At 41.7% G+C, this 24180-nt stretch overlaps 1 protein-coding gene and 1 non-coding gene across 3 annotated transcripts; both read right to left on the bottom strand.

Moving 5' to 3' along the window:
* Positions 1-26: 26 nt before the first annotated feature.
* Positions 27-20326, bottom strand: LOC135498889 (sarcoplasmic calcium-binding proteins I, III, and IV-like). Of its 2 annotated transcripts, none has more exons than XM_064789404.1 (6): positions 20169-20326; positions 7456-7508; positions 6605-6715; positions 5986-6118; positions 5635-5732; positions 27-853 (listed from the first exon to the last, which is right to left on the bottom strand). In XM_064789404.1, exons 1-6 carry the CDS (start codon positions 20224-20226, stop codon positions 746-748), a joined length of 561 nt encoding a protein of 186 aa, XP_064645474.1. In that variant the 5' UTR covers positions 20227-20326; the 3' UTR covers positions 27-745. The 2 variants fall into 2 exon arrangements, with proteins under 2 accessions (XP_064645474.1, XP_064645475.1); XM_064789405.1 differs by lacking the exon at positions 27-853 and adding an exon at positions 897-1145.
* Trnam-cau (transfer RNA methionine (anticodon CAU)) lies at positions 8605-8677 on the bottom strand. Its single transcript has one exon. It is a non-coding gene; the product is annotated as a tRNA-Met (tRNA).
* Positions 20327-24180: the final 3854 nt, after the last annotated feature.

Below are 24180 nucleotides of genomic sequence, written 5' to 3'. Positions count from 1 at the left end.
TAAACAAAAATCAAGATAACACGAGATTTTGGCAAGTCTTCAATTCTCATAGGATGGGTTTATTACGCAATGACCTTTTACATCAGACATAGTTACATTTGATCTTCATTTGCTTCTGGTGACATCCTTCACCGCATGGTGGCGCCACTGTGCGGTATCTATATATAGACATGGTATGACGTAATAGTGACGTAATGATATGCTCCATTGTCAGATGCATAAGAGCTAGAATACATGGTATCAAAAATGTACAACTTAATACATAGTAGGTTTTGGAATCATGGAAGAAAGATCGGTATTCAGGCTAACTGTCCATCAATTCTGCCGAATAGCGCTAGACGGCGCTGCGAATCACAGAAAAACTACCATGCCGCTAGGGTAACGTGACTTATTCACTGCAGCGACGACCATGTGGTCGGTTTGAGCACGTGGTAATCACGTGTTTAAACCTCTCGCCGTATGAGCCTCGTTTTAAAGAATTTCATGCACTTGCCTCAGATTTGACGCAATGGCATCAACGTCCATCTACGCATGCGCAGTCAATTTTCGGACCGGGACTTGTTTTTTCGGATCGAGTAAAAAGTTAGTGCAGGTTGTTCATGGGCCTGGTCCGAGTCACTTGCGGTCCCTAGCGGCACATCACGGAACTTTCCTGAGATACCGTTGCAAAATTAGGGATCAAACATTCCTCTCTCAGGAAAATAGTTTACAAAAGTGACACCAGGTGGCGATAATGTCCTTGTATCTAGACACCTCCGAACAGAAAGGTAGAATTACTTCCCTGGTCGTCCCCGATTATGTAATCGGTCCAGAGCTGTGCGTATAATGATTTATCGAGCTTCAATTTTCCACTCTGCAAAACAAAAGTATCGAAAAAAGCGAAAATGAAGTGAAAAAAAATCAAAAACAATTTCCGTTGATGTTGTTGTTGATATTTTCCCCCTGAACATTTCCACGACGGCCGTAATGGTTTTTCCCCGCCATAAATCTAATGGTATCTTCTGAAAGTAAAGACCCTCAAAAACCGTGCAATACATTTAAATAGGTCCGAAGAGGAAGTTGGCTCTGTTAGTTTGGTCGTCCGTAATGAGATACTCCGTCCAAAGGGCCCGGTATAACTCCTTGTTCAGTTCGCACTTCCCGCTCTGAAAGGAGAGATTGGAGAATTAAATATTAGCGCCATTTTGTTGTTATTGTCGTTAGGTTTCGCCTGCGGACAAGTTCTGTTTTGGCCGTGGTGCGTGTCTAATGATTTGTTAACGAGTGGTGGAATGGTGCTGATGAGTTCATCGTGTTGTAAACTGTTGCGTACACAAAAAACATCTTTATTTTGTTTTTTTCTGTACAATCGGATGCATTCTTACTGCATAGCAACACTAAAACCTTGATATCTTTGATTAAGGTATTGCTGTACGTTTGAAAAGCATTATGCACCTGTGTGTATGTATCATTTTACCATATTGTACATTTCATAAAGATAGGCACTGCTTGGATAGTGTTTGACGAAGGGTTTGTGAATGCGTGAATTGTGACTCATGATGTCAACAAGGTGAAGTGGTACCGTCATAGCCCTGGTGTTGAAGTAGAAATGTCCCCTGGAAAAAGTGTCCGGTGCTATTGTAATCTGGCCGATTACGGTATACGCTTCTATAGAGCCCATGGCCGTTGATAGCTAATAGATTAAAACGCATAATAGAATCCATTGTTCCCGGACATTCTATCCTCTGACTTTTCAAACTGCTACACCGGTGTGCAAGGGATAGTAGTCCTAGGGCTGATAGTCCGTGTAACAATAGCGCGCATTGCTAAATGTTTTGGTTAGGGTTAGCGGTACAATAGATCATGCTGCTTAATTGGTCAAATACAATGCTACCGGACTATGACTCCAGCGTCAGACAGTGTAAAAAGAGCTGACACCACACATAAATGCTCTCGTACAGAGGCTACAATTGTCCAAGGATATAACTGTACCACCTTGCCTTACTAAACAAAACAAAATAACATAATAACACCATACATCTACATCACTTTAAAATCCACAAACGCATATAAGAAACGCAGACAAACACTGTAGAGATGTGAAAGAAACTTATTGATTTTTATGTTTTGATAGTTGTTTTGTGGCGAGTATTTTTGTACATGTAAGGTAAAGTTGTGCAATTATAGCTTTCAGTAATAGCCGAACTTCCACCTGTCAAATCCCCGTGTCTTTTGCGCTTACACCTATGAATTGCCGTGTCTAAATAGACCCGTGTGTCAAATCCCCGTGTCTATTAGCCCCATCGAGCTCGATGGGGCTAATCGGGGGCTAATTTAAACCCGTTGTTCAACACGGGTTTTTTGATAGGTGGAATCTGAATAGACACGGCAATTGCAAGTTCTAAGATACAGCGACAGATGGCGCGGTGTAGTTGCCTCGGTATTGCGCCCCCTCCAACGGGAAAGAAACACAGGAGAGCTCCCTACCTACAGCGCACCTGTCGCCGGGGCTATTAACCATTATCTAACACAACTGATAGGTGTAAGTGCGCCGCGGGTTTTTTGACACACGGCGAAGACACGGGTCTTGAAAAAACACGGGGTTTTATGATTGGTGGAACTACGACTATAATTGCATTATTATCATGTTATATTATTGTCCTATGTTGTTGTAAACAGCTGGTAGTGCACATTCATGCACACAGGGGCTATAATTGTATTTCAACATTATCTGTTTTTGTTTTCTTTGCTTCTGTCGATTTTAAAACAATTTTGTGTGAAAGAAGATTTGATATTTACACCTAGTAATTTCTTTTTGCTTTCGAAAGTTCCAAAGCTGTATAATCTAAAGTTGGCGTGGCATCTTAATCGATTTTCAACTCATTTAGGATTTCGAATCAGCGCCACGATCGGCAAAAATTTAAACAAAATGTTCCGATTTTGTTCCCGGTTACGCATGCGCAATAATAATATAGTAAATGAAATCATTACGCGCATGTGTAAACGGAAATAAGTCTGGAAATGTAACGCGGTGATTATTCAAAGTCCTCAGAGGAGTCTTGCCAAAACAATGTCTGATTTTAACAACCTGGTCCTTGTATCATTGCGCCTATTGTATGTGCAACAACTGTAAACAGTAGGGTGAACACGATTGAGAGGGGGACGGGGTTCAACGAGTTTTGCTGAGAATTTCTGAGGGTGATAATGAAACGGGGTTGGCGATGGGTGATGATGGGGTATGGTGTATGGACGATGAAAGACTGACACTGCCACCTTTCGGCATGGACTCGGTACTCTTCTGATGACCACGCCCCCTAATAGTAGGGAGGTTTCGGAAACCGTACGGAGAAGTCATTTGATATTTCGATTTTGACCACTTATCTTGTGTACAAGCGCGTCATGAAAATACCCTGCTGTACTAACAGGAAGTACATTCTGATGGCCCAATTCTTTGTTGCATAGGGTGGACAAATGCACATATTAATGCCGACGGGGTATAGCCCATTGAAAAAATACCCGATTTATATTGAAACACCCTGTATAACAAAATGATACGATCAATGGACTTTACTTCCGGGAAATAGAGCTTGGTCGTTTGTACACAGTGACTTAGCGCAAGTGATTTACTTCCTACAATTTGATTTTAGAATGAACATTATGTTGTCCACATCATGCGACTGAATGCCCCACCCAACATAGCTCAAATACATGAGAAAGTATATTCAACAATTTACGGCGTCGCGCGCGAAATTCCGAGGAATAAAAGAGGTGAGGCGGGCGACCAGTTCGCTATCATCCCACTGGTTGACACAAATGATCGGTTTTGCCGTATCTTATCATCAAGGGATGGCGCACGACATCATTTCCAAGATCAAACTTGATAAATACGATCATAAACGGATGTGACGTCACGAGACATCCCATAATGATATTGCAATACCGATAATCTGATTGGCCGTGGCGAGACAAGCTGGAACCAACCTGGTTACGGGCGGGTGTTTTCCTTCCATTTTAGTTGCAGAAACCTCCGCTAGGGTGAATAGGTGATGGTCATGTCCGCCATATTTACAATAAAGCAACGCACAGCGCATGTAAGAACATGAGAAGACGCTACGAGGGGTTCGAGAGCCTGAGCGCCCCACAGCGCTTGTGTCTGAGTAGCACAGCTATCACGTCCGATGCTACGACAAACATGGCGGACACTACCGACACCTCTTAACCCTGGCGGTGGTTTCTGAAACCAACATGATATTTCCACCTCAAACCTAGGGTAGACAGAAATTGGATTAATAAGTGGTTTGGTCTGGAAAGAGAAAAATGAAATAATATCAGGCGAGAAGTATAAAAGTCGGCGTAAATTTGGAATCCACTGGTAAGTCAGCTCATTCTAGATCAGCGCCCCTAGCGGTGGATCACGATTACGATAAATAATGGCCGACTTTGGTGCAGTGTTTGACCCGAAATGTCGGCCATTTTGTTTGCCCACAACAAACCTTCACCGATAGGGGGACTGATTAATTCGAAAAAGCCGACTTAAAAGGAACGAGAATTGAGAAAGAGGTCGAGAAAGAATTGTTTGCTTATGTTTTCTATTTGAAGAGGATTAATTAATCTGACATTTTAAATCATTTATTTTAACTTTATGATAATTACTAACAAGAGACAAGGTTTTACTTTGAATTCATACATCGATTGACGATACATTCTTTAATTTTGGAAAGTTTGAGAACACTTGAGAACCATGACGTTAGACATTTATGGGACTGGTTCCAAAATTTGCCACTAGGGTTCATAGGAAGGACCCGGTGGCAGATGCGCTTCGTCGTATGATTTGATCAGGACAGGAGACGTTGGGGGCCTGGAGGAATAAACGGATCCCTGGCAAAAGTATTGCTCGATATTGTTGGTTGGTATACAACAGAGTGACAGTTACGTATTGTAAGCGGTTCGCATCAGTGATTTACAGTAAAATCGGGCCATGCTCACTTCGGGAAAAAGGGGTTTCAGGCCGTCAACTCAACGCCATCATGAAAATGGTCATGGCCCGATTCTAATATGATCTGCTGCAGTCAAACCAATGGGTTCTACTGTGCATCTACCAGACTTACTCAGAGCATGTTTTTCAGTTGCAGGCCGTGTAAAGGACCCCCGCTGTGTCAAAGAGTCCAGGTCTGTACCAGTTATACTCATTTCAATTTCAATACATTGGGCGTGTTCCTACGCCATCATTAGGCCTATGTGGAGACCATGCATGCATGTTCTCCAGGCCGAATGTACAGGAACAGCATATGTCGTCCGGTAGCCACATTATTTGAAGCATGAATGGCGGAGAGCTGTGCTCTGTTACACTTGCCTGAAAGACCCGATCTGGCACATTCTTCAAGGGCAACCAACCCGGGAGATATATCTTGCCTAATGCATTCCCCGTCTGTTTTACTCTACTCAACTTTTTATCATATTATTGTTCGAATTTATTACAAGTTTTAAGTGTGTAATATTGTATATAAGACAAAAAGGGTGTTTGGATGAATCAATGAATTAAGATGGCACACGTGCGAAGTGTTCAAACTCGGGGGCAAAGTGTGGAACCAGTCTGACACTGATCGGGTAAACAACAAAGGGAGAAACCTCTCGGCGAAAAGTGGAACTACTCACGTCTGTTATCTTGTTGAAAGCGGTTTTGCATTTATCTTCAGTGAGACCAAATTTCGTGTACACTTTACTGTATTCGTCTAAATCAACGATGTCATCACCTGAAACAAAGATGAGAGCGTGATGACGAGAGATGAAAGCGTGATGACGTCATATAACGTGATCAGTGAATCAAAAAAGTTCATGTACACGTTGCATTTGATGAATTCTTCTAATCTACGATTAATCCGAAACAGATAGGATAGCGTGACGTCATCTTTAACCTCACATGAGATGTACAATCACGTGACCTGGTTTTAGCCAATAATGTTTGAAAACACGGCGGAAGCAGACTGATATGCAAATTTGACGAACCTGAGGTATCACTGGCATCAAAGAAAAAGTTCAGATAGTTGACCTGCCACTCAGGAAGGGATTTGTTGGCTTTCACCTTCTCTACTTCACCGGTCCACATTTCTAACCACTCGTCCTTGGAAACAGCTTTGTCCTGAAACAAAAGAGCAATCCTTAGTTACGAATTCAACAAAAGGGCAACGGTCGCTTCAACGGATATTGTTCAACAGGGGAACAGCCCGTGGACCGGATGTCACGAACTATATAAACAAAATAGCAATCTTAAACAAAAGAGCACTCAGTGGGCAAGATATCTCGTAGACGCGGTGTTTCAATGCCTTTCTGACCACATACCTGTCGTCAAAATACTACTACGTTCTCGCTCTCGGAGCAACATCTGAACCTCTCTAATCAATGTCATTAAAGGGGTACCTCGCGCACGACGTTCCCTCAATGCCACGAGGTCCTACTGTATTTCGTCTGCAAAATATTCATCACCAATCTCCTCGGCTCGCCATTGGCAACCGTTGCTTAGTGATACTAGCATTAGGGTACAATCACAGCGATTCCTCCCACTGGGAGATTGATTTGTCTCGTCATAAATATGACGTCACGATGGCGTCAATGTCATGTGACTTACCGCATTCTTGTCGGCGTATTTCTGGAGTCCTCCCCACACATTCTCCAGCACCTTGCGACCGTTGTTGTATTTTTCGCCAGTTTTGCCCCACCCATTTATGTCTGACACTCTCTGCAATGTAAATGAGAAATGCATGAATATTCATGAAGCGCAATGATTGATGATGTCACAGCTTTATACCGTTGTTGGTGACGTCATATCTCTAGCACCTTTTGGCTATTTTCGCCTGTTTCGCCCAATGACCCATTTCTCTCTTTTCTTCTATTTAACTTTTATGTACAATGGAACGTCCCTTAGTGGACACCTCTCTATTAGGGACACTTGTTTTGGTCCCAAATTGGTTATTTCCGAGTTCATTCAATATGAACTCTCTAATCAGGACACCTCTCTATTCAGGACAACACATATCAGTCTATATGGTGTCCGTATTAGATAAGGTGCCATTGTATATTCAGAGTTAATCATCGTCTTTGTAAATTTGAATTTGAATTTGAAATGTGTTTATTACCGGTACTCCTCTGTCGCACGGTACCACAGTATCTTTGCGAGTGGAGATTGTGATATTGCTGAGGGGTTGAACACCGAAACATGCCAATCAGTAGTTACTCTAACAAGCAAATGAGCCAACAGTCCTGGTGTGACACAGAGAGTAAACAAATGTCGACGCTTGGAGATGCAAAACAGTGTATCTTGAAAACGGGTTCAACAGTCTTGGTGTGAAACAGAGAGTAAACCAATGTCGACGCTTGGAGATGCAAAACAGTGTATCTTGAAAACGGGTTCAACCAATCAAAATCTTTAGAACAAATTCATATATGGCACCACAACCAATCCAAAGTGATGTTACATACCACGATGAGGTCTTCAAAGTCGTTCCAGTCAATGCGACCGTCTCTGTTTACGTCTGGAAGTATAGAAGAGAAAAACACATGAATACTTATGTTGGCGTGTTTTACAATGGTGTAGGATGGGGCGGGCAAGTTGTATGCGACCTTCACCTGATGTTAGGTCCCAGCATATCCACTGTAGAGGCCAAGTCATTGCGAAGCGACACCCTGAGCGGAGACCTCTTAACCTCAATTGGCAGAGACCAGGGCCAAATTCATAAAGGGCATTTGAGGGTAAGACGTCTGTAACTTCTCTCTAATCAGTTTCAGGGCCTATTCATATTCTGTGAAGATTTACATGAAGGACCTGAATCTGTCTATTCAGTAGTTAAACGCTATTTTGAGCTAAACGCCCTTTATGAAGCCCCTAGCTTTTAGCAGGATACTCTATTTACGGCATGATCTTGCCCGCAAATTAGTTTCCATTCAATTTGACCTCTGTAATCAGGACATATCTCTATCTAGGACATCAGGCCATAGGATGTCCTGGGGCGCTACTGTTCCTCAAGGAAATAAAAAAGTAGTATGATCCCCGTTGTCAAATCCACAGCGAACTGTTGTGAAGATAAAATCAGAAACAAATTTAATATAAAATACATTTCCAAACGTCTCCTTAAATACGTATCAATGACGCCTTGGTGAATTTAGCATTAGAAACCAAAATGATATCATGGAAGAACTATAAGAGGAGGAAAATCAGAGAGCTACAAAAAAATTGAGGGATTCCGGTCATTGTCTCTTATCAAAGGAAGAGTTAGGACAAATTATAGACTTCCTTTGCACTATTTAATAATACATAAGATACGTTTTTGTAATGCACTTAAGGTTCAAAGACAAGTTAATCTGCACTATGCACAACAATCTGTACTAGTTTTGTACGAATAAACATATATATTATTCTTCGTGAGCAGTGTAAGGAGAACCGAAAACAGTAAATATCTAGGAAAAAGGTATGAAGAAAAACATAAAAGATATCACTACTTGTTGAAATAAAAAAGTAATAGGAATAAAAAAAAAGTACTAAAAAGTGAAAGAAAAAATCGCCAAGATAACAAAAAAAAGTAAAAATAAAAATAAAAAAAGTAAAAATGAAGCCGCGCTTTGCACCTTGCGTGCCCCGTGACAGGATCGAACTGTCGACCTTCAGATTATGAGACTGACGCGCTGCCTACTGCGCTAACGAGGCGGCTGAATGAACGGGCCGCGTTGTATTGATTTATACCACTAGACTAGAGCCAGGCGGTGGAGTTCGTGACGGCGCCTTTGATAACAAAAGACTGGTAACAATGACGCGATTTTGATAAGGTCAGTGTACAGGGTGTTTCAAAAGTGATGCGTTGCGTTTATTAGGCAGATGTTTTTTTAGTTCAGTCCGTTAGGGTGTATCGAAAGCTTTACATTAGTTAGGTTTGTGTTTATTTTGTCGGCCAGGACTACAGTTCTAGATAAATGTTTCGCTGAGTAGCCAGTCTTATCAGTATAGACCGTATGCACAGTGCTTCATAGGCATTGGCGGGTACATGTCCCTTATCCCCTCAGGCCTGTCCGCCATGCTCCAAGCAGACGCCTCACATGCTCCAAACAGGCGATCCCAGACATATCTATCAACACGCCACCTGCTGAATTAATATGTATAAAGTTACATCAACTCGCCCCAGTGTATGTTACATAGTTCCAATGCAGCTACAAGTACAGGCTAATGTTACAGGTAAACACTCTCGTGGCTAAATCCGATACGTTTTGGCACCAGTCGAGATATGTGCGCGGCTTGATTTCTCTATCAACTAGGACGCCATATTTGGACCTCGTGATCGGGGTCGGGGTCACGTGACCTTACGGCAGGGCAGGAGAAGAAGGCACCTGGGCAGAGATACCCCTTGCTAGCCTACATGTCGACCTACCTGCTCTTTGCAACATGGTTAGAAATAGTAAATAAGTGTATCATTTGATGCACATATCAACTCGAAACAATATCGCAGACAGGTGAATACATGTACTTGTGATTGCACATCGTAGCATATGTTTCCTTTCACTTGTATGCAAAAATGTACAGGGTGTTAAAAAAACATGCCCATATTAAAATGTAAATTTCAGCATTCGCTCTGCACTTTGAGGTGATTTTCACCAGGGAGTATTCCTCCTTCAAGGTGGGAGGAACATTTTTGCGTACAGGCAGTGTCAACCGAAGCCAAAAGATATTGTAGGTTTTCAGGAGAAGTAAAAACGGATTATTATCATTTATTTTCCATTGTTATTTTGACACTCTATACAGGTATACAAGTAGCCGGAGGCCCCATCCCCATGCACTAACACACAAGGTGTTAGTATCTATAAGTACTATTTGTAGCCAACGGTTAAAGAGTTTGCCGTTCGCAATTACTGGTGGGCCAGGAAAATAGAAGTGCAGTTAAACACAATGCCGTGGTGCACTTATTGTGCATGCGAATTCGCTGAAACTTGGTATTAATAGTATTTATATATCTGTCCACAAGATCGCATTGTTGAAATTTCTATTTGGAACGTGTTCACTCAATTTCAACATTTCAAATTCAATTTTACAAATTATTCAATGAAGGGTGTATGCCTTTAACGTTCTCCCATTGTTTATGTTGAGTATTTAGCTGCAGCTGGGCAGTAATGGTTAGCAACCTGTAAAACTCTATTGACCTTTTGCCCTGGAAAAGGTACATCGACATTGACAGGAATATGCATCTTTTGCACAGGTACGTGAAATTAACAGCTCAATATGGCTAAGGGCTATTGAACTCTTAATTTCACGTGCCTGTGACCCTGGCACAGGCAACCAAGTTCAAGGGTAGACAGTTTTTTGTCTCACCAGATAGACCATCGAAATTGTGAACGGCCGGGAATTATGAATCCTTGAAAGCCACGCCGGTTCATCCAGAAATACAGTCATGGGTTGTCAACCGGGATCGAACCCGGCCCTATTGCGTGGTAGCAATCAGTCATCAACCAGCACCCCGGGCCCTATTGCGTGGTAGCCAGCAGTGTTAACCACCAGGCTTCGAGGCTCCTCGACTCAGAGCCTCAAATTTGTTGTGAAGAGCCAGGAATTTTAGTTCCTTGAAAGCCACGCCGGTTCATCCAGAAATACAATCATGGGTTGTCCACCGGGACCGAACCCGGGCCCTATTGCGTGGTAGCCAGCAGTGTTAACCACCAGGCTTCGAGGCTCCTCGACTCAGAGCCTCAAACTTTGTTGTGAAGAGCCAGGAATTTTAGTTCCTTGAAAGCCACGCCGGTTCATCCAGAAATACAATCATGGGTTGGTCACCGGGACCGTACCCAGGCCCTATTGCGTGTAACCAGCAGTACTACCGGTATGCTATTATGCTACTGAGGTTCCAATCCTCAGATTCGAACCGGCCCGGTGTAGACGTAGCAAATGTCCCCCTGGAAAAAGTGTCCGGCCCAAATGTATTCTGACGGATAGGCTTGGGGTGAATGAGGTGTACAGCCCGAGTGACCCTAAAGTGTGAATACGAATTAGCTCATTCAATTATATAGGTCACTCATTAACCCTATTCAGCCTTTGATATTGGGACGGCCTGGTATTGTCCACCGGTTTTCTAGAAATCCAACCTTTAAGGAAAAGTCGGATAATATCGGCCTTTTGTCAGATAAATCAGGAAAAAGTTAAAGAAACCATTAACAAAGTCATAAAAAGGCTCCTACGAGTGCGTACAAAGAAAATATTCTTACTTCACTTTCGAAGAAATGTCTTTACTTTTGCCAACAGGTTCTGTTGGTAGAAAAAATGGAATGTAGGCCTATGTATATGCCTGAGAGGCGATGAGCCTTTAAGTCGGGTATCATACGAAGACCTATTTGCCCCAGTATGTGAAAGAAATGCATGAAGGTGTACATAAGCATTCTCGACTACACTCATAGAAATAAATGTTTTTTAGCTTCCAAGAAACATTTTCTGGTTTTTCAGCAGAAACGTACCCCGTAGAGTTTTTTTCTGATCAACAAAGTGTAACGTCCTTAGAAGTTTTTCACAATAAAAAACATTTTGGGTTTTCATTTTGCCAAAACACGTCCGTTGGGTGTATTGTACGCGCCGGTCACCGATCCAAAGGTTGACCGCGCTCAACGTTGCTTAACTTCCACTCTGGGGCCAACCACTGGGCCATAAAGGAATTCCCTCATGGCCGGCGGGTTAAGCCGTGCCATATACATGGTGCACAGTCTTTAGTAGGCCAACTGAACGTAGTGAACTAAAATTGGTGATTACTTCTTATGCAGTTCATTGCTACGTAACTACCAGAGGGGAATTCGAAACTGCTACATTGATTCATCAATGGAAGCATATTCCCGCCTTAAGCCCGTAGCACACTAGCCGCCAACTTCGGCGTTCACAAACGTTTTTTGCCGCAAGAGACGCTACTGGACGCCGATTCTGGGTAGGTGTGCTCTGACCGGGATCCACTGGCCGCCAACTTCGGCGTCGAGAGGCGTCAGCTGAACGCTTCTTGTCGCCAAAGTTGGCGCCTAGTGTGCTGCGGGCTTTAGGTTTTAACCGGGCCGTTCAAAACACCCCATTTTTATAAGCGTTTCGCTACAGGTTTCCTCTAGCAAATTGAGATAGATCTTCCGTCGGTCTGTAACCTATAAGAGTATGAATTATTGGCTTAGTTGGGCAATCTTCTAAAAAACGTAGGTACCTCGGTGGAAACAGGTGTAAACTAATTTTTACATCAATTGACTCGCGAAAAAACCCGCTAACCATGTTAAAGTGCAACTACTGGGTCATTCAAGGCATTTGTTTTTACCATCGATGTATCGAGGCAGGTTTAAAGAGACTCTATAGCCGCCAGCTAGGTAGGCAAGATAAGGTTACACGAGGTCGCCAATAGGGGTCTCTCACATCTATCATGTGCGTCGAAACTGGATCGCACGCATAGGAAAGTATGAGCATTCTAAGAAATCAATGCGCGGTCTCACTGTCCAGTTTGGTTGCTATCTCTGATATCCTAACGTAGTTCCTCTGGTATCACGTAATACATGTACAGATGTTTCTACTAAACATCCTCATGAAATTTGAGCCTGATATGTCCACCGGCGTGGATGGGGATCACGTTAACACGCTAAGACCAGAAACGTGGCGGGCGCGTGAAATTAAGACAAAAACAACCCCCCCCCAAAAAAAAATTCCAGAACCCCAAACCCTGAAATTATCGTGGTCGTCTATGGATTGATGCTCTGGTTGAGGTCTTCCTGCCCTAGAAAAGTTAGGTGCGAGTGAGATACTGGGAACAATTTATGGCAGTTGATGTCTGAAGGAAAATGGCTTTAAATCTATAAGTGGGGTGATGTAGCTTTGAGGAGTCGCGGAATTCTTCAAAAGTCGACATCGATGAAATACTTGTAAGATTGCGGAACCTGTCTCATGTCTTACTTCTTTTGATTTGTATAAGGTCACGATCTCTCTAATTCTACCTGTACAGCTAGGTCTTTAAGTTATATTCATGAGGCAGCTCTGCTTGGTTTTTTTCATCAAGGTGTTGAACAGGTGTCGAACAATGTAATTGCGAATTTCCTGCTACTTAATAGATATTTATGATGTTTATTTCTGCTCGACTTTTAACCATTTGTACCTAAAGGGTTACACCGTTCGTAATTACAGGCGGTCCAGGAAAATAGAAATGCAGTTATGCACAATGCCGCAGTGCCGTTACTATGCATACGAATTTACTGAAACTTGGTGTTGATAGTAAATGTATTTGCAAAACTGAAATTGACATTTAGTGCGCATTTACGAAATGGGAAATATTCAAATTCAATTACTTATGTCACTTTTTAACCACAGCAGTATTTATAGGCCACTAAATGATGGCTTTGATAACTAAGTCTTACGCGCAACTCTGATTCGATTCCTGAAGGGTATCCACCAAACTTTAGACCGAAGCCGCATTCTATGACGTCAATGGCGCCAAACACTATCAAATTCCGATCCAAATATCTTTTTCAAAAAGACTAAGTTTAAAATCAGCTCCAAACATTCGTTATCAACTTACTGAATTGTATGAATACGATATACTGAGAAAAGGCGTCACAAAACTCAAAATTAAGATCAATTTGAGGAGAACTACTTTGGCTAATTCACTATGCCACCTGCGCGATCTCGTCGCATGCGTCAGGTCAGGTGGTAGCGACGCGGACTGATCTTCCAATACAACGATAAGGGGTCGAATGGTATTAGTTTTACTACGTCCGTCCCCAAGTCTCGTTCCATGTAGACCCCCCCCCTTATTTTAGAAAGACTGATTCCGTCAATCATTTTGTTTTGCAATAGAATTCTATTTTTTTCGATTCATATTCCGTTCTATTATACAGTTTAATGCTTACCTTACGAAGTCGTCGTCTGTAAATTTTACTCTTAATTACCATACTCCGTTAGATATTATCAAATTAATGATGGAGGTAACTTGAAGCTCTTCAAATTGAGCTAACTAAACTTTCGTGGTAAAGTTTGTTTTGAAAAAACTGACCTACACGTTACAATATTATTACACCTGAGAGCTTCCGAGCAAAATATCTAGTTTTATATGAGGTTTACGTTTGTACTATCTGCACTTTCCCGATGTGTGAGAAGCACTCCTGATCGTGAGTTTGTTGATCAATCTCCTAGCATCGCCATTGGTAACGGTTGCTAAGTGATACTGACACCGTGTACTGACTCTGCCCCAGATTTGTAAGCTCTAACTTAGGCTTAGCTTACATTTGGTCTCTTCCGCTTGGTCTCTTCCGGTTTAAGAGGCAAATGAAGCGCGTCCTCTCATTGGGAGATTCTTAGCTGATGAAAGTTTAGAATAATACCACAAGTCACCGCGAGGGGGCGTATTGGCTACAATGTTACGCAGATGTTTCAGTTATTTCGTAAAAACACTCCTTAATTGAGGTCTTTGAGCTTCTTAAAAACGTTCAGGCTTTTTCAGCCAACATAAAGTAGCTCTCTATAGAGGCTTTCAGAAATATGAAGAACCATTTGAGGTTTTCAAAGGCTAAAAAAACTTTAGGGATTTTTCATCACCTGAAAAATCACCAGGGGATGTATAGAGTAGAACCTCTCTATTAAGGACACCCTCGGGACTGACAAGTGCTGTCCATAATAGAGAGGTGTACTGATTAGAGAGGTCAAATTGAATGGAAGCAACCAAATTGGGACCAAACCTAGTGTCCTTAATTGAGAGGTTGTCCTTAATAGAGAGGTGTCCGCTAAGGGAGGTTCCACTGTATTTGTATTGGCTGAAAAACAAATAAAAAAGCTTTTTGAAAAGCTCCAAAACCGCTATTTTTAAGATTGAATGATGATCGGGACGGTTGTCTAACGCTTTGAACAACAAGGCTCCGGTTTCTCATAGGAAATCATGTTTCATCTCCTCATTAAGAATAACTCTAATCTACGTACTTAACTTCATAATTCGATATCATCGTAACTCCATCTCACCTGGGTGGGATTTCAGGTAAAGTCATAGCAACTATTTATGAGTTATATATATCTATTTATAAATATTTTCGTTGATGATTAACACATTTTTCCGGGGAAGCGAAGGACGAGCGAAAGCAACGCAAAGCGAATGACTGTAAAGTAATTGAGCCCCTCGGTGTCGAAACCTCGATTTTCATTGGATAACCTATTTATAGTACATTTGGTGTCGAAACCTCGATTTTCATTGGATAACCTATTTATAGTACAGTTGGTGTCGAAACCTCGATTTTCATTGAATAACCTATTTATAGTACATTTGGTGTCGAAACCTCGATTTTTCATTGGCTAACCTATTTATAGTACAGTTGGTGTCGAAACCTAGATTTTTCATTGGATAACCTATTTATAGTACATTTGGTGTCGAAACCTCGATTTTTCACTGGATAACCTATTTATACTACATTTGTATTAGCATGTGTGTGTACACAACGGCATTGTTAAGATAGGCCTATATTCAATGTAGCTTATTTTTGCCCGGGTGTATCAAAAATATCGCCTCTACAAGTATATTGAGCAAATTCCAAACCGACGAACCGTTCGAGCTTTCGAATTTAAGAATTTGTCTCAAGCGAATATTTATCTTCAAGTGATGGACAGGAACAAACCAACGCTCATGGGGTTAAACGCGCTGACAGGAGGCTATTCGATCGTTGTAGGAGCTTAACCTAGGCCTAGAAGATGATGTATACCTAGCTGCTAGGGCCTATAGGTAATTACCCACACCGCGGTAGGGCTATACAAACAGCGAGAAAAACATATCTATTCTTTACATGCTGAAGCGTTTTCTGCCGATTCTTCGAAACAAAGGCATAGTACCTTAACAACAATAGGTGGGTTTCGCAAGCCTTCGAAGTACGTTACGTGATTATTTCTAAAGCTGTAGTCAGAGTTTGACGCATTCAAAAACCAGTTGGGTTTTTCATCTTATCGAAAAACCGCTATGGGGTGCATATCTGTGGTGAGCAAAAAATTTTAGCTCAAAAGCCTTTATTTCTAAAGCCCGTTACACACGAGGGACTTCTCACCAACTTAGTTGGAATTTTAATTCATAACAGGTATCCAGACCAGGTAACTGATACTTTGCCCGATTGGTTGGAGTTGCTGGCTGCACTACCGACTTGTTCTATTTCTCGACGACATCTTTTGTTTATATAAGGATTTATACTTACATAAGTTAAGATCTTTTTGTTTTATCATAGCATATAACCTGTATCATATTGAGCGTTCGAGGTATAATTTGAGAGAGATTATAAGTTTGCCGAAAACTCGAGGAAATGGTTCACATTTTCAGGAAAAATAAACTCGAGAACGTGAAACTTGGCGGATGAGGTATCTGATCTGAATAAACTGGCAAAACAATAAAAAATCGTTAACATCTGAATTCTGGAAACCTGCATATCTTAATCACAAGTAGACAAATCACGCCGACTCTTTGTTGTGTTGGGTTGCCATGGCAACACCCCATCTTAGATTTGAACGCTTAGACAAAAAGTTCTGCGTGTGAATGTCAATAAGCTTTTCCCTAGACGGGGGCTGGATCCCAGGGTTTGGTTGCTATTAGCCAAATGATTAGCCGAGAAATGTAGCTTTGCAACATATGCCTTGCACGAGTAGCACTTTCAAAGAACAACTTTGGCATCAGTTATGTTGGTTTTCACACAACGATGGCATCCAGCAGGACCGTGATGTCTCCAAAGTGGATAACCGAAAACTCCTTGAACTTCAATAAACAATGTACTAGAACGCGGTGTAGCCATAGGCTTGCCTGAAATTTCAATGTCATATCCAAAATTGCCTAGTAACACTGCAAAAATCATTATCATAGATCAGCATTAGTGTAATACTACCAGTGGCGACGCATGGTGGCAAGTTGTCCCCAGTCGTCCCTTTAAGGCTGCCGCTCGACACTAGCAAATCTTTGTTTGCAAACATCGACAAGCTTTTTTTGCTCGTGTGTCCCACAAAATGTTTACACGGGTTTCGTATGTGGGTGTGTTTCCATACACAAGCACTAAACAGCAGCAACTTTGTTTGAAATGTTAAAAAGACGTTTGCAGAAGTTCGGCAAAACTGGCCAATCACAGAAGAGCTGGTGATCATGTGATTCACTAGCTTGGACCGAATGGCCAATCACCTGCTTGGCAATGTTGCCACTGTTTCATAGTGTGGTCGTCCAAACCAAACAGTGACCCACACGTTCTGACTATGTAGAGTTTCACATGCCTGGCGATCTTTTAACCAATTGCCATGAAGTACATGAACTTGGTCACTGAGACGTTGATACCAGTTATAACATTCGTCTTCCTTGGGCGTGATGATTTGATAAGAAATAAAGATAAAATTGTAAGTGGACGGACATTGCCCCACGGCTTCAGTTGAGCCAACGTTACTTCAGCCAAAATGCATCCTAGTTGGAAAACAGAAGGTAAACAGCAGATGGTTTTGAAAATGCGCCTCCTTCCCCCCCCCCCCCCCCCCGCAGCATTGCCAAGAGCAGTGCAAGGTATTCTAAATTGAGCAACACAAATTCTATGACGTCATGAAAACCAGTGCACAAGCCCCGGAGTAAATTAAACAGACTTTGATGACGTAATCAACACTTGGAGGTCTGGGTTATACACCAAGCGTGGTATTACACTTGAAGGTATGTTAAATTGGGCAACACAAATCACGTGACGGTTTAAAAACCAGTACACAAGCCCTGCAGTCAAGTAGACATAATTTGATGACGTCAAAATACTTAAAGGTGAAGGTCAACTCACTCGGCTGTGAAATGTGGTAAAATTATCGAGATTGCGATAGATGTAGTCGCCGTTTCATGTCTCGTCTGAGCTTACGATAATTTGCATTAGGTCACGTGACATAATAAGCCCGCACTGCGAAACCAAACTAACCTATCGCGAACGTAATTCACGATAAGAGCTTGAAATGGCTGGAATCTGAATTTAAATATCATAATCTTTTTGCGCCTGGTTAACCTGAAACCATTGGTTTGGCTTCTCGTGGTCAAACTAGTGGGAAAAGTCGCAAAAACCTCTGACCTTTGTTTATTCCGCAAAATTTTCTATACTTTAGTAATAATGATTTAAGTGCGACTTATAAAAAAAATTTATTGTACATCGTTGCATTATTTAGTTTGGATTTCATGATATTGAACTGGAAGGTTTGCACGGATTGACGTCTTATCTAAAAAATAATAGTATACCATAATGTAATATTTTTAATTTGACAAGTGTTGGCCTAATAGATTCATTCATGGTTATTAACTTAGTCGAAGGCTTATGGCAGATCTTACTAAACCAACTTCACTAACATTGTTTCAGTGCCAAAGTCGGATTAAAAACCGTACTCTGGTTTTCTACTGTCGTGACTGTAAAACCACCTGTTCCGCTTCATAGGAAAGTGTGTTGAATTATATTGATACCGAACTGGAGGTATTGGTTTTCACCAAACACCACGAGGTTTGAAACTTTCTACTCTGGTCTTCTACTGTCGTGACGGTAAAACCACCCTGTTCCACTTCATAGGAAAGTGTGTTGAATTGTAGTGATACCGAACTGGAGGTATTGGTTTTCACCAAACACCACGAGGTTCGAGCCAAATACAGCTCAATGAGTGTGTGATCAAAGCTGGGGGTATCGGTTGTCGCACCAAAACTGCGAGGGTGGAGCTAAGATGTGCCGCCGAAGTTTTGGCGGAAGGGCAGCTGCGTCCCCGCGGCGATTTTGAGTACGTTTTCACTGCTTCGCTATTTCGCCCCTACCCAAGCGGTTCTGATTGAAGATTGATTTTTTAGTTCTGCACTGGCAATCAGGTGTCCTTAAACTCCTGTTAATTGTAAAGCTAGATCAATATAAACTAATTTCAAAGATGTCCGAGCGGTAGTCTGCGCTCCAGAACCCTAAAGTTGCGGACATAACATTTACGAATGAACTATGGAAAACACGGTCGTCAGGTTTACCTTGGCTTAGCCCACAGATCAAGTAAAACACACCGGTGTAATGTTTTTGAGTGTTTCTGTTTTTGAGTGTTTCCCCACATTGTTTGGGAACGCTCAAAAATAGATTGACGTGTTTTCCTGTGTATCCCCCCTATTGAAAAGTCATGGTCTCTCTAGCTGCCTATTGTTTGGAAACACTGAAACATGGGGAACAACCACAGATGTTACACCGGCTTCCGGGCGAAAGTTCAATATTGATCTATCAATTATGAATCATTAAGTAAATTATTAATGATACGCCAAGTGGTTCTTGATCAATTAATGCATAATGTACCCTAAAGTCAAGTTGGTGCTAAACCCTTAAAACACAATGCAACAATGCTTGTGAATAAATTATTAGATACGTGAGAAAATATATCGATTTTCGACCCTTCATTCAAAAAATATCCAATGTCCGCTGTCGAGCACAGCCATTTAATCGCCTTGATACGCCGGGGCAAAGAGAGCATATACGGAAAACTTTTTGCAACATCGGAAAAAATTGGATTCTAGCAGTACAAATTAGCACCAAAGATGTTTAAAGCGTAGGCCTATCAATCTATATTTCAATATCGCTGTATAAATTAGCACCGAATATGTGTATAGGCCTATCATCTCGCATGCATATACAGATAAAAAGATGTCAGCCGCAAGATATGTGGAAATAGAGACGAGTTCTGGCCAGGGTAACAGCTTCCCGGTATCACCTTGGTAACGCGAGGAAAAACATGCGAACATTTAAAGCGACACCTGCAAATCTCGTACCTTGACAATTCGTGCACTGAACTTAATACATTCCCTAACAACAAAGCAACGTTATCAGGTTATAAACTGTCCAGCTAACAAAGCAACGTTTATGATGTATCGAAAAATTTGTTTTGAAATATATAATCCGAGATTTTTTGTAACCCAGATTAAAAAATCGGAGATTAGGTGGGGAAATCCAAGGAATCCAAGGAAGGGAAAAACGTGCGAATATACACTTCGGCGATTTATATCGTCTGCACACAGATCCTCTCAATCCGCAAATTTCGACTCCGCGCGTAATCGGCGTTCGAAAAATATCAAAGCGAATTAAACTGTGCAACAATAATCCAACAGTTTCAGGAAGGGGGAAAAATCCGAGGAGCATGTATAAAATCCGAATCAGGAAAAGGCAGACGAAACGAAATTTGCACTCACCATAGAAGACATCAAAAACATGTCCCAGTTTCTTCTTCTGAAATTCTGATAGACCCATTTTGAGAGATGATTGTTTCCACACTCTGTGGTAGATGCTTACTCGATCCGACTTGACTCTGCACTGATTATTGTAGGGCTGGTAGCGAAGTTTCTTTACCTCGAAACTCGAAACCACGCTCTTGCAGCAAGAAGTTACGTCACGGGGCTCCACGCGCGCCAACCTGGCTTACGCTTCACCTGATTGGTGCGCGGACGACTCAAGTCTCCGCGCGGAGTTGTACGCACGCGCTCTGCTTACGCTGCCTGGAGTGTTTCCCAGGGTAGTTTGTTACCTGCGTTTTGATTGGTTTAAGCTTACTGTCGACCTGGGAATTACCATATACAAGCTCTCAATGCAATAAATTCGAGTTATATCATATGTATGTGCTAAAGCTTGCACCTGTATTGGGAGAAATTATCTGCATCATGATACACACGCAAGTGCAGCATTTTCGGATGCTTGGGTTGGTACAGTCTTCCGTTGCCGTCTCACTTGACATGAACCAGAAACTCAATGCATCAATGTACATGAATGCACAGCATTTGATGTTAAAGTTACGCTGGAACCAACATCGCATGTCTTTGCATTTCAATTTATAGCATTATACACCTGTGCATTTTGCATACCTGCAATGCACGTACTAATGTGTACAAAATGCATGCATATTTTGACTCAACTTGACTCGACACTGAACTGAATAGTAATCAAAGCCTTCATTTGTACATCAAAACATCACTTATATTTTCATAGGTAGTTCCATGTTGCTTCTTATAAATTTCAACGCATATATACTTACTACTTATACTTTTAATGTCCATTTCACCCAATGCGAGAAACCAATATTACCTGTACAGTTATATCAGTGCAGAGTGTGCATGAATTCAAGGTTTTGACCTCGTGAAAAATCGCAAATGGTTTTTCAATTCCCTAAAAACCAGGGGCCGCATATCTGAAAAATCTTTATTTCCAAAATTGTTGGGTGCCCATTCCATTTCGTATTTCTGTATGAACGATAGACACTTGCAAAGGAAGCGTTTTTGCACTTTATGAAGACAGCTATTTCACAATGCATTTTCTACGTAGATGCATTATACAACACAGACAATATACTGTAGAACCTCTCTATTAAGGACACCCTCGGGACTGACAAATACTGTCCTTAATAGAGAGGTGTTCTGATTAGAGAGGTCAAATTGAAGGGAGACAACCAATTTAGGACCAAATCTAGTTTCCTTTATAGAGAGGTGTCCTGATGAGAGTGGTCAAATTGAATGAAAACGACCACTTTGGGACCGAAACTAGTGTCCTTAATAGAGAGGTATCCTGATTAGAGAGGTCAGAATGAATGGAAACTGCCATTTTGGGACCAAAACTAGTGTCCTTAATAGAGAGGTTGTCCTTAATAGAGAGGTTGTCCTTAATAGAGAGGTGTTCACTGTAGTAGGATGCACTTAAAGTACGTGTACTTTGTAGGAATTGAAGTAGGTATAGTTAGCAAAAAAACTAACGAATACTGCCGGATCTTTAGCCCCAAAATATGATCCTACAATCACATATATCTTGGGTCACATTTTTTTGAGAATACATCTTTACAATTTAGCTGTCTTAAAGATGTACGCCGATCGCATTAACTGCTGTGCCAGAGAGATAGAAATGCAGTTATACACAATGCCGTGGTCAACGTATCATGCATGCTACTTTGCTGAAACTTGGCATGTATAGTATTCGTGTGTCTGTCGACACAACAGTAATGTTGAAATTTATATTCAGAACGTATTAACGCTTTGGGAAATTTTCAAATTTTTGTTACGTATTTGCGAAAGGCGTAGGCCTTTAAAGCTACCTGTTAGCTTAAGGCCAAGTGTGATGAATTGTTTGCTGGTATTCCTTGCATATCAAGTCTGTATCAGACCATTATTTCCGCCGTTGTTTTTTCCTTTTTCTATTAAAGAAACGATGTCTGACGAAGTGGTCGTCGTTTTCTCAAAGGATTTTTTTTGTTGTGACACCCCGTCGCAGCAAAACCAGCCACTTGACGCACAGAAGATGAGCCTAAATGACACCAGGAGATAATGAAAGAAATTGACGCCCTCAGATTTTACAAAAAAACAACAGCAAAATGAACAACCAGTCCGTCTCAACCTGCCGAGCTGAGTAACACGCGCCTTGTTTCGCTTTGGCGGGTCACATGTTTGCTGAATGGCATCACCCTGTAGACTCGGCACCGCATTTTCCGAGGGCGTGCCTCGAATCGAGGGAGGATTTCGTTGAAATGTCATCCTTTTTTAGACATTGAGAGCTGAGCATCAAGAAAGACATTGATAGCTCTGTAAACAATATTAGGCGATTTTAATGCGAGTAGGAGGAAACCGGACACCCCGGAGGAAACCTACCTGTCGAAGAGAGTCGCCCTCTTATCACATGAGAGTACCGGGGGTCGAACCCGGGACCTCAGATGTGATCTCGCTAATCACCTAAAAGTAGTATTTTTTGCATTAGAATCTAAAAATTAGGTGGTTGGAAGATGTGTCCGAATCACGTGGTGTTTTTGCAAAAAAGACAGCCAATGCAATTTGATGGTATTGAGATAAGGACTAACATTAGACTAATGCATCATTCGAATTCCCTTGGCCTTCTCAAACGCATATATCCAATATAGCATGAAAATAACTGTAGGCCCGAAGTGTGTGTTTTTGTTGAGAGCACGAAGGCCTACCTGTAATCTCTGATTTGTTACGATACATAGCGTCTAATATTTAGTCAACATAAGTACTTCATCATAGACAACTATAACCTTTTTGGTTGGTGAAAATATTGGAGCAGTCAAAACCATGTTTCAGTACAGAGGACACCTCTCTATGGACACCCTCTCTATTAAGGACACTAGTTTTGGTTCCAAATTGGTTGTTTCCATTCAATTTGACCTCTCTAATCAGGACACCTCTCTATTAAAGACACCCTCTTTATTAAGGACACTAGTTTTGGTCCCAAAATGGTTGTTTCCATTCAATTTGACCTCTCTAATCAGGACACCTCTCTATTAAAGACAACCTCTTTATTAAGGACACTAGTTTTGGTTACAAATTGGTTATTTCCATTCAATTTGACCTCTCTAATCAGGACGCCTCTCTATTACGGACAGCACTTGTCAGTCCCGAGTATGTCCTTAATAGAGAGGTTCTACTGTATATTCATTTTGAGGCGTTTTGGGCAAAAAATGTCACATCACTGTCAGTTGTGGCGTCTCGCGAGCTGTGTTTGGCGAGGCGACCAAAGTGAGTAGTCAGTAATCAAAACCGTCAGTCGGATTCGTTTAGCGTGACGTTTCTGAACCTCTCTATACCGCCAACTCCTGCCCTAAGGTGCTACAGCCTTCGACACTGAAGTCGTGAAGTGCTTATTTCGAGTGTTCCTTGAGAGCCTCGTGGGCGCCTTCAGGCGACGGCATGACGAAGGGATTGATAACCCCTGATGGAAATTACTCGTGTTTTCGCTCAGATCAAGCTTTAAGCCGAGTAAAAACATTAAGTTATTCCATCTTTTCTCAGCTTGTGGCGTGGACTATTGCATGTTGATATGTGTCGGCTGTGAGGTTTACCATCATAGAAATAAAAGTTAGCGACCCCCGCGCACCGAATCTGAGAACAGGTTCGGTCGAGAAACATTTTTAAACATTTGCTCGGCCTTTTTTACATGTCTTTACACACACAATCCAGATGTCTCACTCACATGATATCACAGAACATGACAACCGTATCTAATTGCATCATTTTGAACAATTACACGCAAATCTATCAAAATGCAAAAACATCGGAATTTGTCTTACCAGCGTGTGATTATGTTCAGCTGGTCACGAGAAAACCATGTTCCCTCAAACTGCAAGATCAGATGAGTACTGACATGACAAGTTCATGTCATTTCATTTTCACATGCACTGACATATTGGACCACGAGTCGTGTTAACATCTTAAA

Source organism: Lineus longissimus, chromosome 14 (assembly GCF_910592395.1).
Source record: "Lineus longissimus chromosome 14, tnLinLong1.2, whole genome shotgun sequence".
In the NCBI taxonomy this organism is placed as follows: domain Eukaryota; kingdom Metazoa; phylum Nemertea; class Pilidiophora; order Heteronemertea; family Lineidae; genus Lineus; species Lineus longissimus.
The sequence above is the reverse complement of the archived record's forward strand: the minus strand, read 5'-3'. Positions and strand labels throughout refer to the sequence as shown.

Coding starts and splice junctions, on each gene's coding strand:
- LOC135498889 (XM_064789404.1), bottom strand. CDS start 20,226: ATGGGTCTATCAGAATTTCAGAAGAAGAAACTGGGACATGTTTTTGAT. Junction 5,733..5,985: donor TGATGCCAGTGATACCTCAG/GTTCGTCAAATT, acceptor TCTTTGTTTCAG/GTGATGACATCGTTGATTTA. Junction 854..5,634: donor CTTTCAACAAGATAACAGAC/GTGAGTAGTTCC, acceptor TTTGTTTTGCAG/AGTGGAAAATTGAAGCTCGA.